The following is a 17,862-nucleotide window of genomic DNA, read 5'->3' on the forward strand; positions in this document are numbered from 1 at the left end:
GCGAAGGCTCCGCCGATGGAAATAGCGGAGGACGTACGACGAGTTATGCGTTCACGCATGTTCCTGAGAAACGAACGTGGGGATCCTTCCATTACCTTCCGCAATTCTTGCCACGGGCGAAATCCTTCCCCTCGGGGAAGTTTTAGGATTCAGGAGAGAGAGAGATTTCTATTTTTCCCATTGTTCGATAGTTGGAATAATTTTTTAAACTGGTGGATTCTTTTTTTCTTTCGCCCCTTGCTCTTTGAATTCGAATATTTGGGAATAATTTTTTTTGTAAATGGCGGATGGAATAAAAGGACGAGAGAAAGAGGTTGGGATATATTTATTTATGGAATTAATTGATGATTAAGAGATTCGACGTTTCTTTGTACATTCTAAAAGCTGTGCGTTAATTGGAATAGTTAATTGTTCGTAAAAGAGAAACGATACCGAGAAAAATCATACGAAATATTGACATGTTCGATGTTGATATTCAAAATTGTATATACGTTTAATAATTCTGTTTTTCAAAAAATAGTAATTGGCCTAATTGCGTTTGGTCAAGAGTTTGGAAAATAAATTTCCGGATCGTTAACCACGGATCATAAATCCAGGCCGCTCGGGCCGGCAGTAGAACGATGCCGCTTGTGGTCAGACGTAAAAGCATGACTTTTAGAGCATGACGATACCTTGAGGATACCTTGAATGGCCTCGAATAACCTTGCACCACGGGTCGTTGTACTTGATATTTGATCTCGCCACCATTAAACCGTGGATAGAAAATCGATATCGTGGAAACTGAGTAACGAAATAGCTTCAATGTATTTAATACGTTCAACCGCCCATTATATACAGCAACCGTTTGTTAATCAACCTAACAATCTAAATGGGGGGAGGTATGATAAATCAAGTTTCTATTTTTTTTTTTTTTTAATCATCGAGGAGGCAAGTCAGTTTAAAAAATTAAACTCCACCTGTTCCGAATCAAGATTCTAAAATTATTCCTTCGAAAAAGTGTATCTAGAACGATACGCAGAAACATTGAACAAATGGCAGCGTGTCTGGGATCATTTTTAACCCATGTCAAATAAATTATGTGCGTTCAAAAAAGAAAAAAGACAGTTCCAAGAGGCGATAGATAATAGTCATCATGTTGTAACAAATTTACGAATTCACCGCCCTTTTATCATCAACAGATTCCTTCCCCTCTATTTGCAGAAAATTCTAGAAGTGCTAGTTTCACCCCACGAATCCGCGTTCGTCCATCATCCGCGCGGATGATGCATCGTCGAGCTGGAAACGATGCATCATAACGGCGGCTTAATTATCACAGCGGCTATGAATCTCTCTTTTGGAACCGCTCTTTTCCTCTCCAGTCAAATGAACGTGTCTTTGAACGTGGATTTGCACAAAGATCGGACGAAATTTTCCATTTTAATTGGTCAAGTTGTAAAAGTAAACCTCTGCTCTCGAGATAAAAACTTCCAATTTATTGCCCAAACTATCGAATGAACGAACTGTGTTGTTTTACATATAAATAGGATTTCTTATATAAACGAAATTTACTTTAACTTCGATCGATGTTTGAAAAAGGGTCCAATTTTGGACCGCGCATTCCCTTGGAACAGATAAGACAGAGTAGGGGACGCTGTGATTGATGGCTGGCTCGAGCTTCGAGACTTGGATGGAGAATTCCTCGTAAGTTACGGTTCGGGGATAAAATTGTGGGGGGAGGGGCTTGAAATATAGTCGTGATTCGAGAATGGAAGAGTCAGAAATCCAGAGTAATATTTAGAGAACGTTAGCAGAGACTTAAGGGAAGGGTGTGCCCAAGATTTTAGGGCGACAAATTCTTAGACTTCCTTCTGGAATTTTCTACTGTCGCTTTTGGGAAACCTTCTTCGTCCCAAGAACGAAATTCTTTCGAAGCCTTTATTAGAGAAACTCGAAGACGCTCGTGCGTTATTATTATAGTTACGTCAGCCCGGTGGACGACGAGGTTTCGACGAAACGGGCATGCGTGGCTGAACGAGATAAATGGCCGTCCGCGCGCTCTAACATTCACCTTCCGCGATGGAATCTCGCGGCCTGGCCAATACACGCTTGTATTATTCGATGTGGACGACGCTATTACGGGACAGCGACGAAGTGAATAGTTGCAGGCTATTTCGTGCCCCCGTTTTAAGGGGGAGAGCGAAGGATGCTTGGAAAGGTTGGCGCCACGCGATGCGGTTGATTTTAGAACTGAAACAAGAATATCAAGAAAGGAGTTTTGTTAATTTATCGATTTTTCTCGATTTTAATTGCGAGGCGAGGCGAATAAAGTTTTCGAATGTTTTTCGTGATCAGGTTTCAGGGAAGTAGTATATAGATAGAAAATAACGATTATTCTTTTTTTTCATCTAGTAAACAATTTTTAGATTTGCACATGTTTTTTTGGGCGGCTGTCGATGGGCGATCCGCCAAACAAGACTCCTCCTAGACATTGAAATTTTGCACAAGATATTGTATATCGATCGGGATATGTCGCTTCGCTGTTGCATTTATGTAAATCTTCCCCTTTCAAACGTGACAGGAGATCGTATCTATTATTTTTGATTTATGATGTATTATTCGCGGTATAAAATGAGATATACGCGGGATGCATTCGAGTTTTTCGAGTTCTCGTGGTAGAAAGTGGAAGATAAAAAAGAAAAACGACGATATTCAAGAATATTCATCGATCTGATATTCGGTAAATCGTTATAAAAAATGTTTTCTATAAATAATTAATAACGGAAAAGTTCATTCATTTTGTTCAAAAGACGTTTCAAAATGTTGCACGTAGCGAAAAGTAAAATTCAAATGAAATATCCAAGGAGCAAGACACTTGAGAGTAAAGAGATATAGTTGGGCAATGTCGTAAATGCTTTAGTGGAATATAATGGTCTGGTACTAAAATACAGATGACTCGGCTATTCCCATTGCTTTGTTGAATTAGTTATAATTAAACCTGTCCGAAATAAACTAAAATTTATCATTTGAGAAAAAAAACCTATTAAATGTAAATGATTTATTTCACACGATAAGCAAGGGGGAGTAAAGAGGAAGCTTTTGTTTGCAAGAGCGCAAGAAGAATGATGATGATGGAACCCTCCAACGATGAGGAGTTTGTTTCGATTTGTTAGCGAATTTTCATCGACAACTACATCGAATGCCGCTTGTCATCTCATCTCTGATCCCTCTGAGATATTTTGGCATACAAAATACTTTCAGCATCTTAAATGCTCATTGCGATCGGCTTAAGCTCCATCACCTGCGTACCATATTTCAAGAGAGCAGCGTTGCAAATAGCACGAATCTTTTCCCTTCCCCGAATATATCGTAATTTTATCCTTTAAAAATTAATGGAACGGTTAACTAGCTCGATTATTCCATTATCGTTTAGATGGAAGATAATTTGCATTATTTCAGTAGTTTTAAATATCTTATAGTTTATATTTATCAAGAGTAGTTAAGATTTATTATACAATTTTACAATACACATAAGGGGAATTAATTTTCGTTTACACTGCATTTTGTGAGGAGAGGAATCGAGTGTTTACGATTCAGGGAACTGTATTACGGTTATAAGCCTTTCGCTGTTACTCGAAACAAGTAATCTTCTATGCTGTTATGGCTCGTCTTTAACGACGGCAGAATTATTACCAGACGGTTCATTTGTCCGTTTATGTCAGATTATTCTTTGGTAATTTTGAAAAATAAAAATAATTTTGAGGAAATAGAAACGTCTTTAAAATTTTCGATTGTAAATCGCAAAGATAAAGCACAATTTATACCAATATATAACGAATATATCAAGATGAATCTTATTTTCAATTCCCAAACCTCCATTTCCAACTTAACATCTCGGATGTAAAATCGAAAATAGACTTCCTTCAAAACCATCGGGCAGAAATCTAAAAACGCCTCTCCAAATTGCTTTCTTAAGTGAGAATTAAAAATACCAAATTTCCTGTAAAAATTAAAATCTTCCATTTATCAAACCCGAGAATTTTTCTTTGCAAAAAAAAAAAAAAAAAAATTATCAACTTGCCTCCACTCGTTTTTCCTACAATTTCTTTCGTCGAATTCCACCCTCGATTTCGATCGACTCCATTCTCCCGGATACGATCCAAGAGACAGATATTTTCGCAAATATCGTCGCACGGAAACGTCTCTAAACACGCCTTAAACGAATCTCGTCGAGGAAAAAAAAAAAAAACAGTGCGGGGGAGAGAAGCACGCGCGGTTCCTCGAGCGGGGCACGTCAAAGTACATGACATCTGGCACTGAAACTCGGGCAGAAATAACACGGGAGAAATGAAGAGAAAGAGGCAAGCCGTGTTGCGCAATCGAATTTACATGCACGCATACTGTCTCCTCTCCCTCTTTCTCATCCCTCCTCGTCGAAATTCACCTGTCGCCGAGGGGCGGATCTCTCTTTACGGTGGCAAATTATCAGCGGATGGATAATTCGTTAATTCGACACCGGTTACAAGGTTTAGACCCGTTGGCATGCGACACCGATTTCTTTGGCTCTCCTCGCTTTTGTACCGATTAAAATCGTGTTCGACGTACGAACGTATCGATCGATGAAAAAATCTTATAAGAAGTCTTGTAGAATCTTTCCCTAAACTTTATATAAATTCGATTCGAAACGTTTTATATATATGTGATCCTCCTCAAAGCGTTCCACCAAACAGTTACCCGAATTTTCATCGATAGATATATTTACAACTCGAAGAAGATATAAACCATTCGATTCGAAACGTTTTATATATACGTGATCCTCCTCAAAGCGTTCCACCAAATAGTTACCCGAATTTTCATCGATAGATATACTCACAACTCGAAGAAGATATGTACATTCGAAGATTCTCGAGCAAATTTTTCGATGGACCGATAATAGGAGTAAGAGTGGGGTAAGATGGCGAATTTCTTCGATGGCCAATAATAATATTGACGCTACAGGCGGATGAAAAAATAAAGCGGAGCCAGCTGCTGCCGGATTGTTGAACGCAAACGAGAGCGTTAAAAATACGAGCGGGGGTGGATTTTTATCCGGGCAACATTCGTCGATCCCTGGAGAACGATACCGAGTTAAAGAGGTGCTGCTTTCGAGGAGAGGATCCTTTCGTTTTCTTCCTCGATGAGAAAGAGAGAGAGAGAGAAATTATTCGTTAACGAGAGAGTGCCGAAAGGCGATTATGATTCTTAAGGTTGTTATAATTCTTTCTATCTCGACGGTGTGCAAGAAGCTTTGATCTTCGTGCGTTTGAGAAGAGAGAGGAGTTGCACCGTTTATTTGCTCACAGGGAATGTTTCACAGCCTCTGTGCACTCTCGATGTACTCCTTGCTTCTTTCGCATTGTTCGCCATTGATCGAGTGCCAATGACTCGGAAGTCGTGTCGAGACGATGCGAATTCTTTGGGGAAATTTTTTGCTTCGTCAAAAATGATTCTTTTCTTTGTTTTATTAAATTGTTCTTGGCGGAGGAAAAGTTTTTTATTTAAGAAAGACTTTTTAATAAACATGATATGTCCTCAGCTAATTATTATATTAGCTCTATTTTAGCTAAGATATCAATTTAGGGATATAAATAAAGAATTTTCCATTTTATTTCTTTATTTGGTGAGAATGTATTTTCAATTCTTAAAATTGCAAACAATTCCATATTTCGATAACACGCATAAAGAAACGAACCAGAAAGAAACAAAAATATTTAGATCGTCTCCAATTATTTCCAGAACAAGAGACTTCTTGTTTATTCTTGTAAAAGAAAAAAGAAAATTTGCCTTCCAACGAAATTAATCTTTGGAAATTAATTTTCACGAAGCGTGGTGGACATCGAGACATCCGCGACAGAGGGAAGAAGATTCTCTTCTCTTCTCGGGTCTTTGATCTTTTATCCCGGCAAAAGAGCCGCTGTTCCCATCCCTCTTTTTACGAACTCGCGTTCGTAAAAATACACCCGCGAACAGTGGCGCTATTTCGACTCGCCACGATCGATTCACTGGAGATATTTTCAGATTCTGCGCGACCTTGGACGATGAGAATACCTCGTACTTCCCTACTTCGTGCGAATGTCACCGCGTTAAAAAAAGGAATAAAAAAAAAAAAAAAAAAGAATCACAGCGAAATCTTCCCTTCCTCTTTTTAATAAAATACTTCACAGCACAGATCGATGCACTTTCGACGGAGAAGATGGATACGAAGTGATTAACATGATTAAATGGATATAGAAATTAGTTTTAGATTCGAAGAGAAATTTTGATAAAAACGAGAGGAGAGGAAAATTAATATATATATAGACTAGTGTTTAGACTGATAGGAAGTTGAAATTGGCCTTTGGTGGCCAATAATTGTATATTTATTATACTATGAATTATTTAAAGAGAAGAGGAAAAAGAGAAGCTTTCTTTCTTCAATACTCACCGGCCAGAAATACGTCGTAAATTTAATTGTTATTGACTGAGTGCAATGGTGCGGGATATTTATGACACGTGGCGTGGTGAATATCAACGAAAAAGGCGATATTTTAAAGACCAGGGAAATGGTATAAGTAATGGTACCAGACTTTGATACCATCTTTGCATTATTTTCCTTCCACGTTTCTCAAAATCTACCTCGCTCTATTATTTATCGTTCTGCTCCTTGACGAAGATTTAGACTTAGAATTTATGATAGGGCGCAAGATTAAATAAAACTGCGAATGTTTATTCATATTTTCGTTCCAAAAAGAAGAGTAGAATTTAAAAAACACGATAAAATCAAATATTCGATTTATATTTTTTCCATAAAGAGTATTTTTTAAATTCTTCACGAAGAAAGAAAGAAAGAAAGAAAGAAAGAAAATAAGCGTCCAAAAATTCTCGAAATCGAATGTTCTCGATGCATTAAGTTCGGATACCGGAAGCGGAGGGTTTCAAAGTTTAAATAGAATGGAAGAAATCAACAACGGCGCGAGTGCAATGGGTGCAAGAGTTCTGTCGTCGATCTGGGTTGGACATAAATAATCCAGGGTGTCGATCCGATTTAAATTTAGCTCGTTGGGCAACGAATCACAGGCCGCGGAGCTTTGGTCGGCAAATCGATCACGGAAATTGCTATCGAAGATGCTTTCGAAGGCGATCGTTTACGATATATTCTTTTTTTTCAAAATTGGGTTTTCGTCATTCCGATGATTCTCGATCGAAAAGCGAATCAATTCCGTTCCAAAAGTAAACGTAAATCGAGACCAAACAAAATATTGCTCTTGTTTTCGCTTTGAGTCGACGATTTACGATTACGAACTTCGCTTTACGGAATTCGAAGAATTGAAACGTTTATTTCTTACTTTATCAAATTTTTTTTTGAATATTGAACGATTCGATGGTGAATGAATTTTTGGAAATGGTGGATCGATAATTAATTTAAAAGAATCTTCGAAATCTTTGTGAAACGAAGAGATGAGATGGAAACTATTCGTGTAATTGGAAGAGCTTAGAAGGCGCATTGGGTCGATCGATTTATTCGTGAATCGTGGGTATGAATCGACGATAATTTATGCTATTTCGTGTAATGGGGCACGAATAATGAAGGTAAATGGATACACAACGTTATGTGGAGCAGTGGATTAGGTTTGTATCATTGACATTCAGTTGGTGAAACATTTGCATAAATTTCTCATTCTCGGTGTACATCACGCGCACATTTATCTCCGACATTCGTGACGATCGTATAACGCGATTCGTGATTGTAAAATTCTACGTTTCAAGGAAAGAAACGTGGTGTTTCCCTTTTCGAATTCGATTTAGAACGATTTCGATCATTATTCTTAATATTTCTTAAAGAATCGTTAATCGTTATCGAAACGAAACTTCTCCGCCTGTACAATTTATACATAATAGATCTCAAATTATTCCCCTTTCCCCCTATATATCTTAATCCAAATAATAAAATATCGAGACAAAATTCAAACAATGTTTCTTCCTTCCTTCTAATTTCCGCCATTTCATTTTTTTTTCCAACTTACAAACCATCCCACGATATTTAAACGACAGCCTCGATAAATATTCATCGATATCCATTGCTTCCCCTCCTTTCGAGAAACCCATCCAAGAACAACGCACGCACGATCGATCGATCGATCGAATCGTCTCTCCCATTCACCGACGGTAACGGATAAAACTTTCGATTGGCCTTTGACTACAATGGAAATTTCCTTCTTTCCCTCCCACTTTCCCCTCCACTTATTCACGCGGCGGAAGTTTGCTTCCATTATCGCGGCCCGCACGACGAACCGCTTCCAGGTATCGTTCGCCACGCGATCAATTCGAATCCACGATGAAAAGGGGAGGGGGAGGGGAGAGAAAGAAAATAATAAAATTCACGGCGCGTCGTTCCAAGTGTTTCCAAGCTTTGCCAGCCAAGAGCCAGCCACGCGAGAACACGGAGGGGGGGGGGGGAGAGAGAGGAGGGTTTCGTGTGCGATTCTTTGTCGTGTTTTGGCCGTGGGCTAACCGAGGTCGAGTCATTTTTCTTTTGCCTTGCGGGCTCGTGTTCCCTTTCGGGGACGACGACGTGGCGCAGATATAATTTCTGTAGCCGCGGTATTTTCTTCTTCTTCTTCTTCTTCTTCTTTCTTTTCCGTGGATCGAAAACAGTTTCTTTTTGGTCGATTCGAGGCTCGTTCGATTTCGTAATCGTGCTTTTATTAATGATCGATCCTTCTATTTAGTTTCACACGATAACGTTTTAAAATAATTTTAACGATTAAAATTTCGTTTTATACGAATGTTTCCGGGCGAAATTTGAAAAGAAAAAATGGTTATAAGAGGGGGCGGGAAAGAAACGTATTCGTGTAAATATCTAATTGAAGTTTGCAGAAACGAAAAATGCGTGGAATTCGCGGATTCCCGCGCGAATGGAATCCGTTTCCCAATTCGATTCAATTATTCCACGTTTCCCGATATTTCGTTCTATTAACTATTGAATGAGAGATATTATTACGTAGTATTAAATACTCATCTTATAAAACCTTAATTGTTACGGCATATCGATCCAATCGTAATATAATCAGCGTGTATATTATTCGAGAAGAATGCGGGATTCAATTGTTGATGATTAACAATCGCACTTTGATGACAATAATCACGCAATAGTAATTTCAAAACTATGATAAATTTTAATATACGTGGATTTTGCTTCGTTGTTGAAGACAAACCGAAATATCCAATTCCAATTTTTATTCTAATCATCATTCTTGCAATTTCGTTGGAAAGAATGATTAAACACGCGGGGAGGCAGGTTGTAAATTTCTCTTTCTCCGATCCCATAACGCATCGTATCATATTTCAATCGAGACGAAAGGACTCGGGTGATGGAAAGCTGCACCTTCGACTCGACGTCCGCCGCTCGTTTATCCGCCGCACGTCCACGGATAGAGATCGAATTTTTGGGTTAATGGCACGCCTGTGTCGCAGTATTTTCACATTTCAGCTTAGCATTGAACCACGTATCGAACGCGAAAAGCCTTGCTCCGTATTCCGCCGCCGAAATCCATCTCGCGACCCATCTCATTCGTTATGCGTCTACACGCTTCCTTCCCTCTCTCTCGCTCTTTCCTTGTGGACGAAATTAATAGACCCTGAGAACGCATTGGCCAAGGTGTCTAATATCGTGGCAGAGGGCCGAGCGACAATTAGACTCTCGTGATCGTTCGTCACGTATCGAAGTTTTTTGAGAGTGAGTCCGATTGGAAGGAAATAAGTTTTTGATTTTTGGGTGAGACGGATATAATACGTTGTTTCTAAATTGGTCTGATTTTAATATGTTCTCAAGTAGTTTGATAATAAAACTCGTTGTATTTTAAAGTTTATCTTTTTCGAAGCAATTTAGAATATTTGTTCTAAACTCACTTTCTTTCGTAAGAGTAAACGAAAATCTCGATTGTCGAGAAATAAAGGGAAAAGTACTTACTTCCTGTCTTTCACAACTACACTGTTTTGAGTATTGAAGTCGTCGCTCTTCTATTATTCTAGAGTTTTAATAATAATTAAAATTTCAAAAAAAAAAAAAAATTCATCCCAATCAATTTTTCTTTTTGCAACGCAACTTCAAAGCTTCTCTGAAAATTTAAAAATAAAAAAAGGAAGGAAAACAGGAAAAAAAAACGAAGAAGAAAGAAAATAAAGCGCGGAAATTTTTTATCAAACTCCGGCTCGTTCGATCGATTAAACGATACCCGATCATTTAAATCGTTCGAATCGAATCGAGGCTCGTTGGTTCCGATAAATTTCATCGTTGAACAGGCACACAAGCTTCTGCTCGGCCTGTGATCACGATCACCGGACCAGTTTGCCACCCACGCGTGGGAAACTAACTCGTGAAAAGGTCGCTCGCGTGTACTTTTCCCTCCGGTTTCGTTACGACGTATTGTTGTTTGCATTGCCACGTGCAATTAATTAACCGGCATTCTGGAGCCGGGCTGGTGTTTCGTGTAAAAAGAAAAAAAAAAAAAAAAAGAGCGCCGTGAATGGGAAACGGTGCTATTTCCTTTTTTCCCCTCCCTTTTTTCCTTTTTTGTGGAAAGAAAAACAAGGATATTATTCTTAACAACGTCACAGATGCATGGAAAATGGCTTGATAATAAATGTTGCATGTTGATAAAGGAATGGGAATAAAAGCAATAAATGTTTTGTTCGGGGTTGTTAAAAAGTGATGGAAGTGAGAAGGTTTTCAATGTTTGTTTGTTTGTTTGTTTTTTTTTTTTTTTTTTTTTGGGAAATGAAATATCGTATTGTTGATGATAATTAAATAAAGACGCGTTATTGTATATATGTGGTAATGATAAAGTAGATATTGTAAGTATTTCGTTGTTTTGAATGAAAATGTGTTTGTTTTTTCGTAGAATTTTTCCTTCTATTTTTTTCTTTCTCTTAATAAAACGATCAGTCTGTAATTATTCTGTCGATATTGTCGATATCGTTAATGTTTTATCAACAAAGTTTCATCCATTGAATCTCTTCTTTGGATAATAATAAAAATGGAAAACTTATATTTTCTTTATTCAAAATGAAGTGAATGACAATTGAATTTCAATGGAGCGTGATTTTCCGCATATCGATAAGCGTATTAAGAATGATGAAATTCATTCGATGAATAAATTTCACGAATAAATACATACATACATTTATTCGGTTAATTAATTTTAAATTTCGCCCATGCTTCCGATAATAATACTAATGAAATACAGTTCAATTTTTAATCACGTTTAATAAATTTGTATATAATCTTCAAATATTATATAAATATTTAAAAAAAAACACACACACACACATAATAATATATATATCGATAATTCCATTATCGATTATGCTATTAAAAGGTATCATTGAAGTTATACAATGAACGTTAACAGTGAATATAAATAAATCCACTGAGTTAATTTTGCACTTCATACGCTTCTTGTCTCCTCTATTTTTAACTCTTCCTTTATCGAATCTTAATCAACAAACTTCATTCAAGAATAGAAATTATTTTCTGAAAGTATTTTTATCGCGTTATAATCAATAATGGAATAAATTATAACTCGAAAGAAACTATCGAAGAAGATAATTCCTATTTATAAATAAATTGAATTATTATCTTTAAATTTAATTTAATAATCTATCAATTCAATTCGATTCCTTCGTTTCTTCTTATTTTATTGAATTATATGTTCAACAAACATATATTTACACGAAAGAAAATATTATCTAAGCACACTGTGCAACGTACTCTTGCATTCCTGTGCAATTTCAATAAAGCCCTTCACGCAACCTTGCGACTTTTCTTGCGAAATTTGTTATCATCATCGTGACGCGAATAAACTGAACGAATGGCATTTAAAATGACATTTCAGGCTATGTATATATAATTTATCGTCAACAAGTAACCAATCGTGGGTGGAAACGATCGATATCGAAAATAAAAAAGAAATCTCGTTGAAAATAATTTTAGTGCGTGAAAGAAACACTGTTCGATTCAACGGGTATGCGTTCCACGATTTTTCACGTGGAGCAAAGAGAAAAAACGAAGCTTCTTGAAAATTCACCTCGTACAATGCCCTTCTTTCATTTGCATCTCTTTCGTTTATTTGGAATCGGCCTTGCCAACCCGATTCTCACGTTTGCAATTGCAAATTGTTTATCGTTCCGACCACTTTCCACTTTCCTCCTGCAGAGAGAAGAATTTGCATTTGACGTCGATGGAGAAATGTCTTGAAACTTTCAATTTTTTTTTTTTTTTTTCACTATTCGCGAATAAAATTTGATAAAATTTACGAGATAAATCGATTCTTCTTTGCCTTTCTTTTCTTCTTTGTCGAATTTATATTAGCTTTATAGTGAAAATTGTATAAATTAAATTGATAACTCAATTTCCTCTTTTCTTTTAAATCTTTGTATCAAATTGGTTCAGGTGTAAGGTAACGAGAATTGATGCATTTCCTGTTGTTTGTACCAAACGAATCGAAGACACCTATTTGTCATTACACTTTGTGGCGTTTTCATTTGGCCATCCTTCAAACGTTTAATTTCGTTCGGTGTTACGCGATTACTACACTAATAATAGATTTATTGAGTTAATGCACTCTTCCCAAACGTTAATAACGTCGTTTATAAATATTATAGGATAGGTAAATGATGCATCGTTTCCACGTTTCTCGCATTCCACATTATTCACGAATCAAGCGTCAAGCTTTAGAAACATAAATCGCAGAAGATAGTAATTTCTCAATTAAACTCGCAAAAATAAAAATCCGTTTGAAAACGTCTCTTGAATATTTCTATTCGTCCTCTCGCGTATACAATTCCACAATCCTTTCCAATCCTTTTAAATTTCCCATCAAAGAGCATCGGCTATCAATCTATTTATAAAAATATACGAAACAGAATTTTATTCAAAACTCTTTCAAAAAGGGATGTATCCATCCTCCGTTTTTCCTCCTCCGCATTAAAACATAATTTCTATGCTAATAAGCGACCCGTATAATGAACAACGAGTCATCGAAAGCATCACAGGGAAATCTGCATTTTGAAACAACAACAACAACGACAAGCGACAATCTCGTCGAATTATTCGAAATATTCCATTTTTATTTCTATCTTTTTGGAGCTTAAAATGGCCAAACGTTGTCGTCGAAGAAATAGCGAAACGCAACGAGAATAATAATAATAATATTATTTCAAGCTTGTAAACAAATCGTTCACACCCGCCTGCCTGGATCCGAGTGATATCATCTCGAAGACTCGAGGTGAAGTGATCTCATCGCATCTACATACTTGCAGTTAGGGATATAGAAATAATTCAAGCGAAATCTTGCAATCTCTGAAAGTCGATAGAGAGAGTATTTTCTCTCGTTTGCATGGAGGCAACATTCTTTAGATTGACACGTCTTCTTGCGTCACTTTTGATTGATGGCAGGGATTTGCGGTGTTCGACACGCATTGGATTGCCCGATTAACTTGCTCGTTATTCGTTTGTTTTTTATGCGGTGTTTTATGGGCTGTGAAGTTGATTGTTTCGGTATTTTTTTTTCTTTTTTAATGAGAAATAAATCGAAGATTCGAGATGCCGAAGAAAACTAAGCGTTTTTGAGAATATTGTTTCTCCGATTAATTAAAATATCTTTGATGTCTTTATCTCATTCGGTCGATCGATTAATTTCTTGATCATCCTTTGACAAAGATTTATTTCGTTAAAAAAAAAAAGGAAAAATTATAAATTTATGTCGTGCACGTATAGAATATATTTTAGAACAAGTTCGTTTTTGTTTCTAAAGTGAAAGCTCATTAGATAAGACTAATAGCTGCTGGTGGTTTACGTCAACAATCCATTAAGATTATTTAACTATCCATTTTATGCTCACATTTCATGTCAGAAATAAATAAATATAAGTTTTATTCAAAATGTAACTGGACGGATTGAATAATTATTACACATAACAACTCATCGTCATGTTATTATCATATAAAGAAAAAAATCTCACGTTGAATGATAACATTCTTATATGTTTATACAATCGAAATATCGTTCCCTTTCGAGAGCAAAGAAATTTTTTTTTAATTTATTTCACAAACCAGACAAAAATAAAACCACCCTTGTACAATTCCTCTCCATGCATCCGTCTTACAAACACGAGCCAACGTCAAAAAAACCCGCATTCATCCTCCTTTAAACCAACTTAAAAATCCTTCCAACGCGTTCAAAGCAAATCGACTCAAAAAAAAAAAAAAAAAAAAAGAAAAAAAAAACCTTTCAAAGCAACCCTCCAAAAGTCATCCGCGCATTAATAGATTTACAACGAAATGAAAATTAGCATGCACGTGGCCGTGTGGTCTACGTTCATGACAATTGGCGCAGCGGTTAAATGCAAATTGCCGCGAAAACGGGTTAAGCTGGTCTCAATGGCGGATGCTCTTAATTGCGGCGAACGATTGCCAGGTTGCGTTTTTCCGAGTGAAAACGGTGGCCAAGGCAAGAAAAGCAAAGTTGGCCGTGTCGACGGATAGTCGAGCAGTGAAAGTCGTTTTGAACGAATTCGTTGCCGGTTCATACACTTCCCTAGCGAACGTGTCGCACACAATACCACTACTACTCGATGCTCTGGCCGTCCTCTCATCGAGCTTCCAGCATAAAAGTCAGTTGTTTAGTAGCGCTCCAGCTCCAGAGGCCTCGTCTTGGCTCGCGTGCCACTCCCGTGTCTCTTCCTCTAATCCGACTCGACTCGGTGTTGATACAGATACCTGTTTGTCTTTGGGATTTTCATACGGCCGATGTGAGTACTCTCTGAGTTTATGTCGTGTATTTATTATGCATCGAAGAAGATTAGGATAAATAGGGAGGAGATTTTATTTGTTTGTAAAGTCGTATCTATTTTATGATCATTGATGTTACGTATAACGTATCAGAGAAGTAAGGAAGAAGATATGTTTTCATTTATTAATTTTGACGAGATAAATAGGGAGGAAGAAAGAAAAGAATATTCTTGAAGAATATTCTTTGGATGGGAAATATAATATATAAACTCGTTGTTATTAATAAATTAAAATTAATAATTAAAAGGATAGAGGAATGATTGAAAAGGTGGGATCGAAAATGCTATTTTTTTTCAAATATCATCGGAGATCGATATTATTTTATTTCGAAATATACTCGTTTATTCCATTATCGGAATATTCATTTGTATTGCGATGTACATATAGATCGGAATATCAATTCACAAAATTCATCATGTGTACGCGTTGAAATTTTAATCATTCGCGATATTCCCGTAGTAATAGAATATCTATTATTCGTGTTAATAATAGGAAAGCGTTAATTAAAGCAAATAAACCGTGATATTGTAGAGATCTTAATAGAATGCACGAGCGATAAAGATATTCGATTAGCCCAATATTTAAACAACAGATTTCATACAATGAGGATTTGGCTCCCCATTATATTCGTAATTACGTTATATATCGCTATTCAATACTCGAGTATAATATATTTCTTTTAGATTTATATTTATATTTTCAAAATTTTTCATCGTCCAATAAATATTTATAAGTATTCGTTATAAGTAAATATTGTAGGATATTATAAAAAAAAAAAAAAATGTTTCATAAATTACTACGTATAGATTAGAAAGAAAAAAAAAAAGAATTCTGATGTCATCGTTGTTAAATATTCACTGAATATTTTTTACCCAAATAATTATCATAATGCGAAAAAATGACTAAGCTTTCGTGTTAAAAATAAAAATACGCGATTCGTTTATTTTTTGACTCTTTACCGCCTAAATAAGTTTCGCAAATGTTTATGTAAATTGGAAAGATAACAATCAAGGAATATCTTTTCTCTTCATTCTTTTCTCTCTTCGCTATTAAATACTCTCAGAATCATTCTTCTCTATTTCTTCGGAACAATTTATATATTCATAAATATTCGGTCGATCAACTTTTATTCCTTTATACCGAACGTTACAATAAAATTCATCTCACAAATGTTTCAAAAATGAAAAAAAAAAAAAAAAAGGAAAAGAAAGAAAAAACATCTCTCTTCAATCTCCCCCCTAAAAATACAATAATTTTCTATTCTATTTTCAATAATTACCCTCAACACCTGTAAAAAAAAAAAAAACCTCGAAGCTCTGATTAATTAACAATGCAATGCTCGATCAACTCCATCCGCTTTCGCGGTTATCGCGGCGATCTACGAGACAAAATACCTCGCGATTAATTGTATTGCACAAATGCCTCGAAACGCTTTGTAGCTGCGGCCTCTCCAACCGGTGAGGATTTCGTTTATTTAATTTCCGCAGTCGGACGAGTCAACTGCGTGTTATTATTAACCGAAACGAGTATTTTCCGCGTTCTACGGCTCGCCTCGATACGCACCGTGTAGCGATCCATGATCCACGATAAAACGTGTGCACACCCTCCACTCTCTATAGCTGTAAGTCACGTAGTGATGCCGGAAGATCGTGTCGAGCATCGCTGACCTACGACAACCGACTTGGTCCTGGCTAATGAACTCTCCTCGGTCGTGGGTGATGGTGATGAATAGATTGGGGATATATTTACGTGTACAGAGTCTTCTTTTGTTACGATGGGTGTGGAAATAAAGGAACGAAGATCGTGGAAGGAATTAGGAAATGTTGTGATTGAAAATATCGAGGGAGAAGTAAATTATCTATTATCTGTAATTTGAAAAATTATCTATCGAGTGATCGAAAGATGGATGATTTTTAGATAAAGTTAGATATCTGAACGTTAAAAAATTGAATTGTGAATGGATGAAAAATTTAGTTTGATAAATTGGTATTATAGCACGATTATTTTTAAAAAATTTTTTCCTGAACAAGAAGATTATTGGTTTTAAAATGCCTGACATCATTATTATCTGAAACACTTGTTTACTTTTCGATATTTATGGAAGATTATTGCAGGTTAATCTATTAATATTAGTGATAAAAAGACATAAGATTCAATAAGCTCAATATTATGATATATCGTTTAATTTTTATGCCATTCTCAAAATTGTTCAATATCTTTTTTAAAAATAAATATTAATATTACAGCAATTAAACAATTTTTGCTAGGTCGTAAAAAAATTCGAACATAAAATACGTTAAATATCTTAAATCGATAATAATCCAAAGTTACTTCGTCCAAAGAAGGAAAACTTTTTCACGAGTATTTTTCTTGCGACTAATCGTTCCAACTTTCGATTTAAGTATTTAAGGCGACACACTTCCGCCCATAAAACACGTTAATAGACGTGACCAAGGAGAACGTATGACTTAATGAGAATTAACAGTAAAACCAATTATATCATTGGAAAATTCCTTTCTATTTCTTTCGCCGAGAGGCAATATATTATTTAATTATATTTTCTTAGAAATGAAAATTATTTTATTGTATTTTCCACCAATTGGATCCTTCGATTCGATTTTATTTACTTTTAAAAAATCATTAAAAGTATGGATCAACGGAATGAAGAAACTTAATTTAAGAAATAATTTTAGAAAATCTAAATGTCATTTCGAAGAATATTTAAAGTTCCAACTTTTTTCGCGCGATCATCATCGCGTCGTTTGAAAAAAAGAGAAAAAAACATTTAGAATTTTTAGTTTTCTCTCTTTTTTTTTTTTTTTTTTTGAATTGCTGGTGAGATTGAAAACTCGACACGATGGCCCAGATCTCGAAAGAAATATAACTTTCACGATTACGACCTTTGCATACAGGCCAAATGTGTTGAAGTCGGAATTGTTGGCCCCTCGCCAATCAGGATCCTTTTGACCGGAAATCGATTCTTGTTTCCAAAAGTTATATTAATTGCACTTAATCCTG

The 17,862-nt window shown here is 36.0% G+C and overlaps 1 protein-coding gene across 37 annotated transcripts in view; it reads left to right on the plus strand.

Annotated features, from left to right (window-relative positions):
* Positions 1 to 17,862, plus strand: part of tmod (tropomodulin) — a 254,205-nt gene that overhangs the window by 33,447 nt on the left and 202,896 nt on the right. For 3 of the 37 annotated variants that reach the window (XR_015291029.1, XM_031919321.2, XM_086904505.1), the window contains exon 1: positions 14,570 to 14,804. The exons of 27 other annotated variants lie outside the window; for them this stretch is intronic. Coding sequence is in view for 4 of the 10 variants with exons in the window: in XM_031919321.2 (XP_031775181.1) it covers positions 14,628 to 14,804 (177 nt within the window). In the remaining 6 variants the exon portion in view is untranslated. Of the gene's footprint in view, positions 1 to 14,569; positions 14,805 to 17,862 lie in introns of those variants that run through there. 7 more of the 37 variants (XM_086904575.1, XM_086904562.1, XM_086904551.1 and 4 more) reach the window with 5 other exon arrangements.

This window comes from Apis florea, unplaced genomic scaffold, assembly GCF_048593485.1.
Source record: "Apis florea isolate Af1SG1 unplaced genomic scaffold, ASM4859348v1 contig_1615_pilon, whole genome shotgun sequence".
Classification (NCBI taxonomy): Eukaryota; Metazoa; Arthropoda; class Insecta; order Hymenoptera; family Apidae; genus Apis; species Apis florea.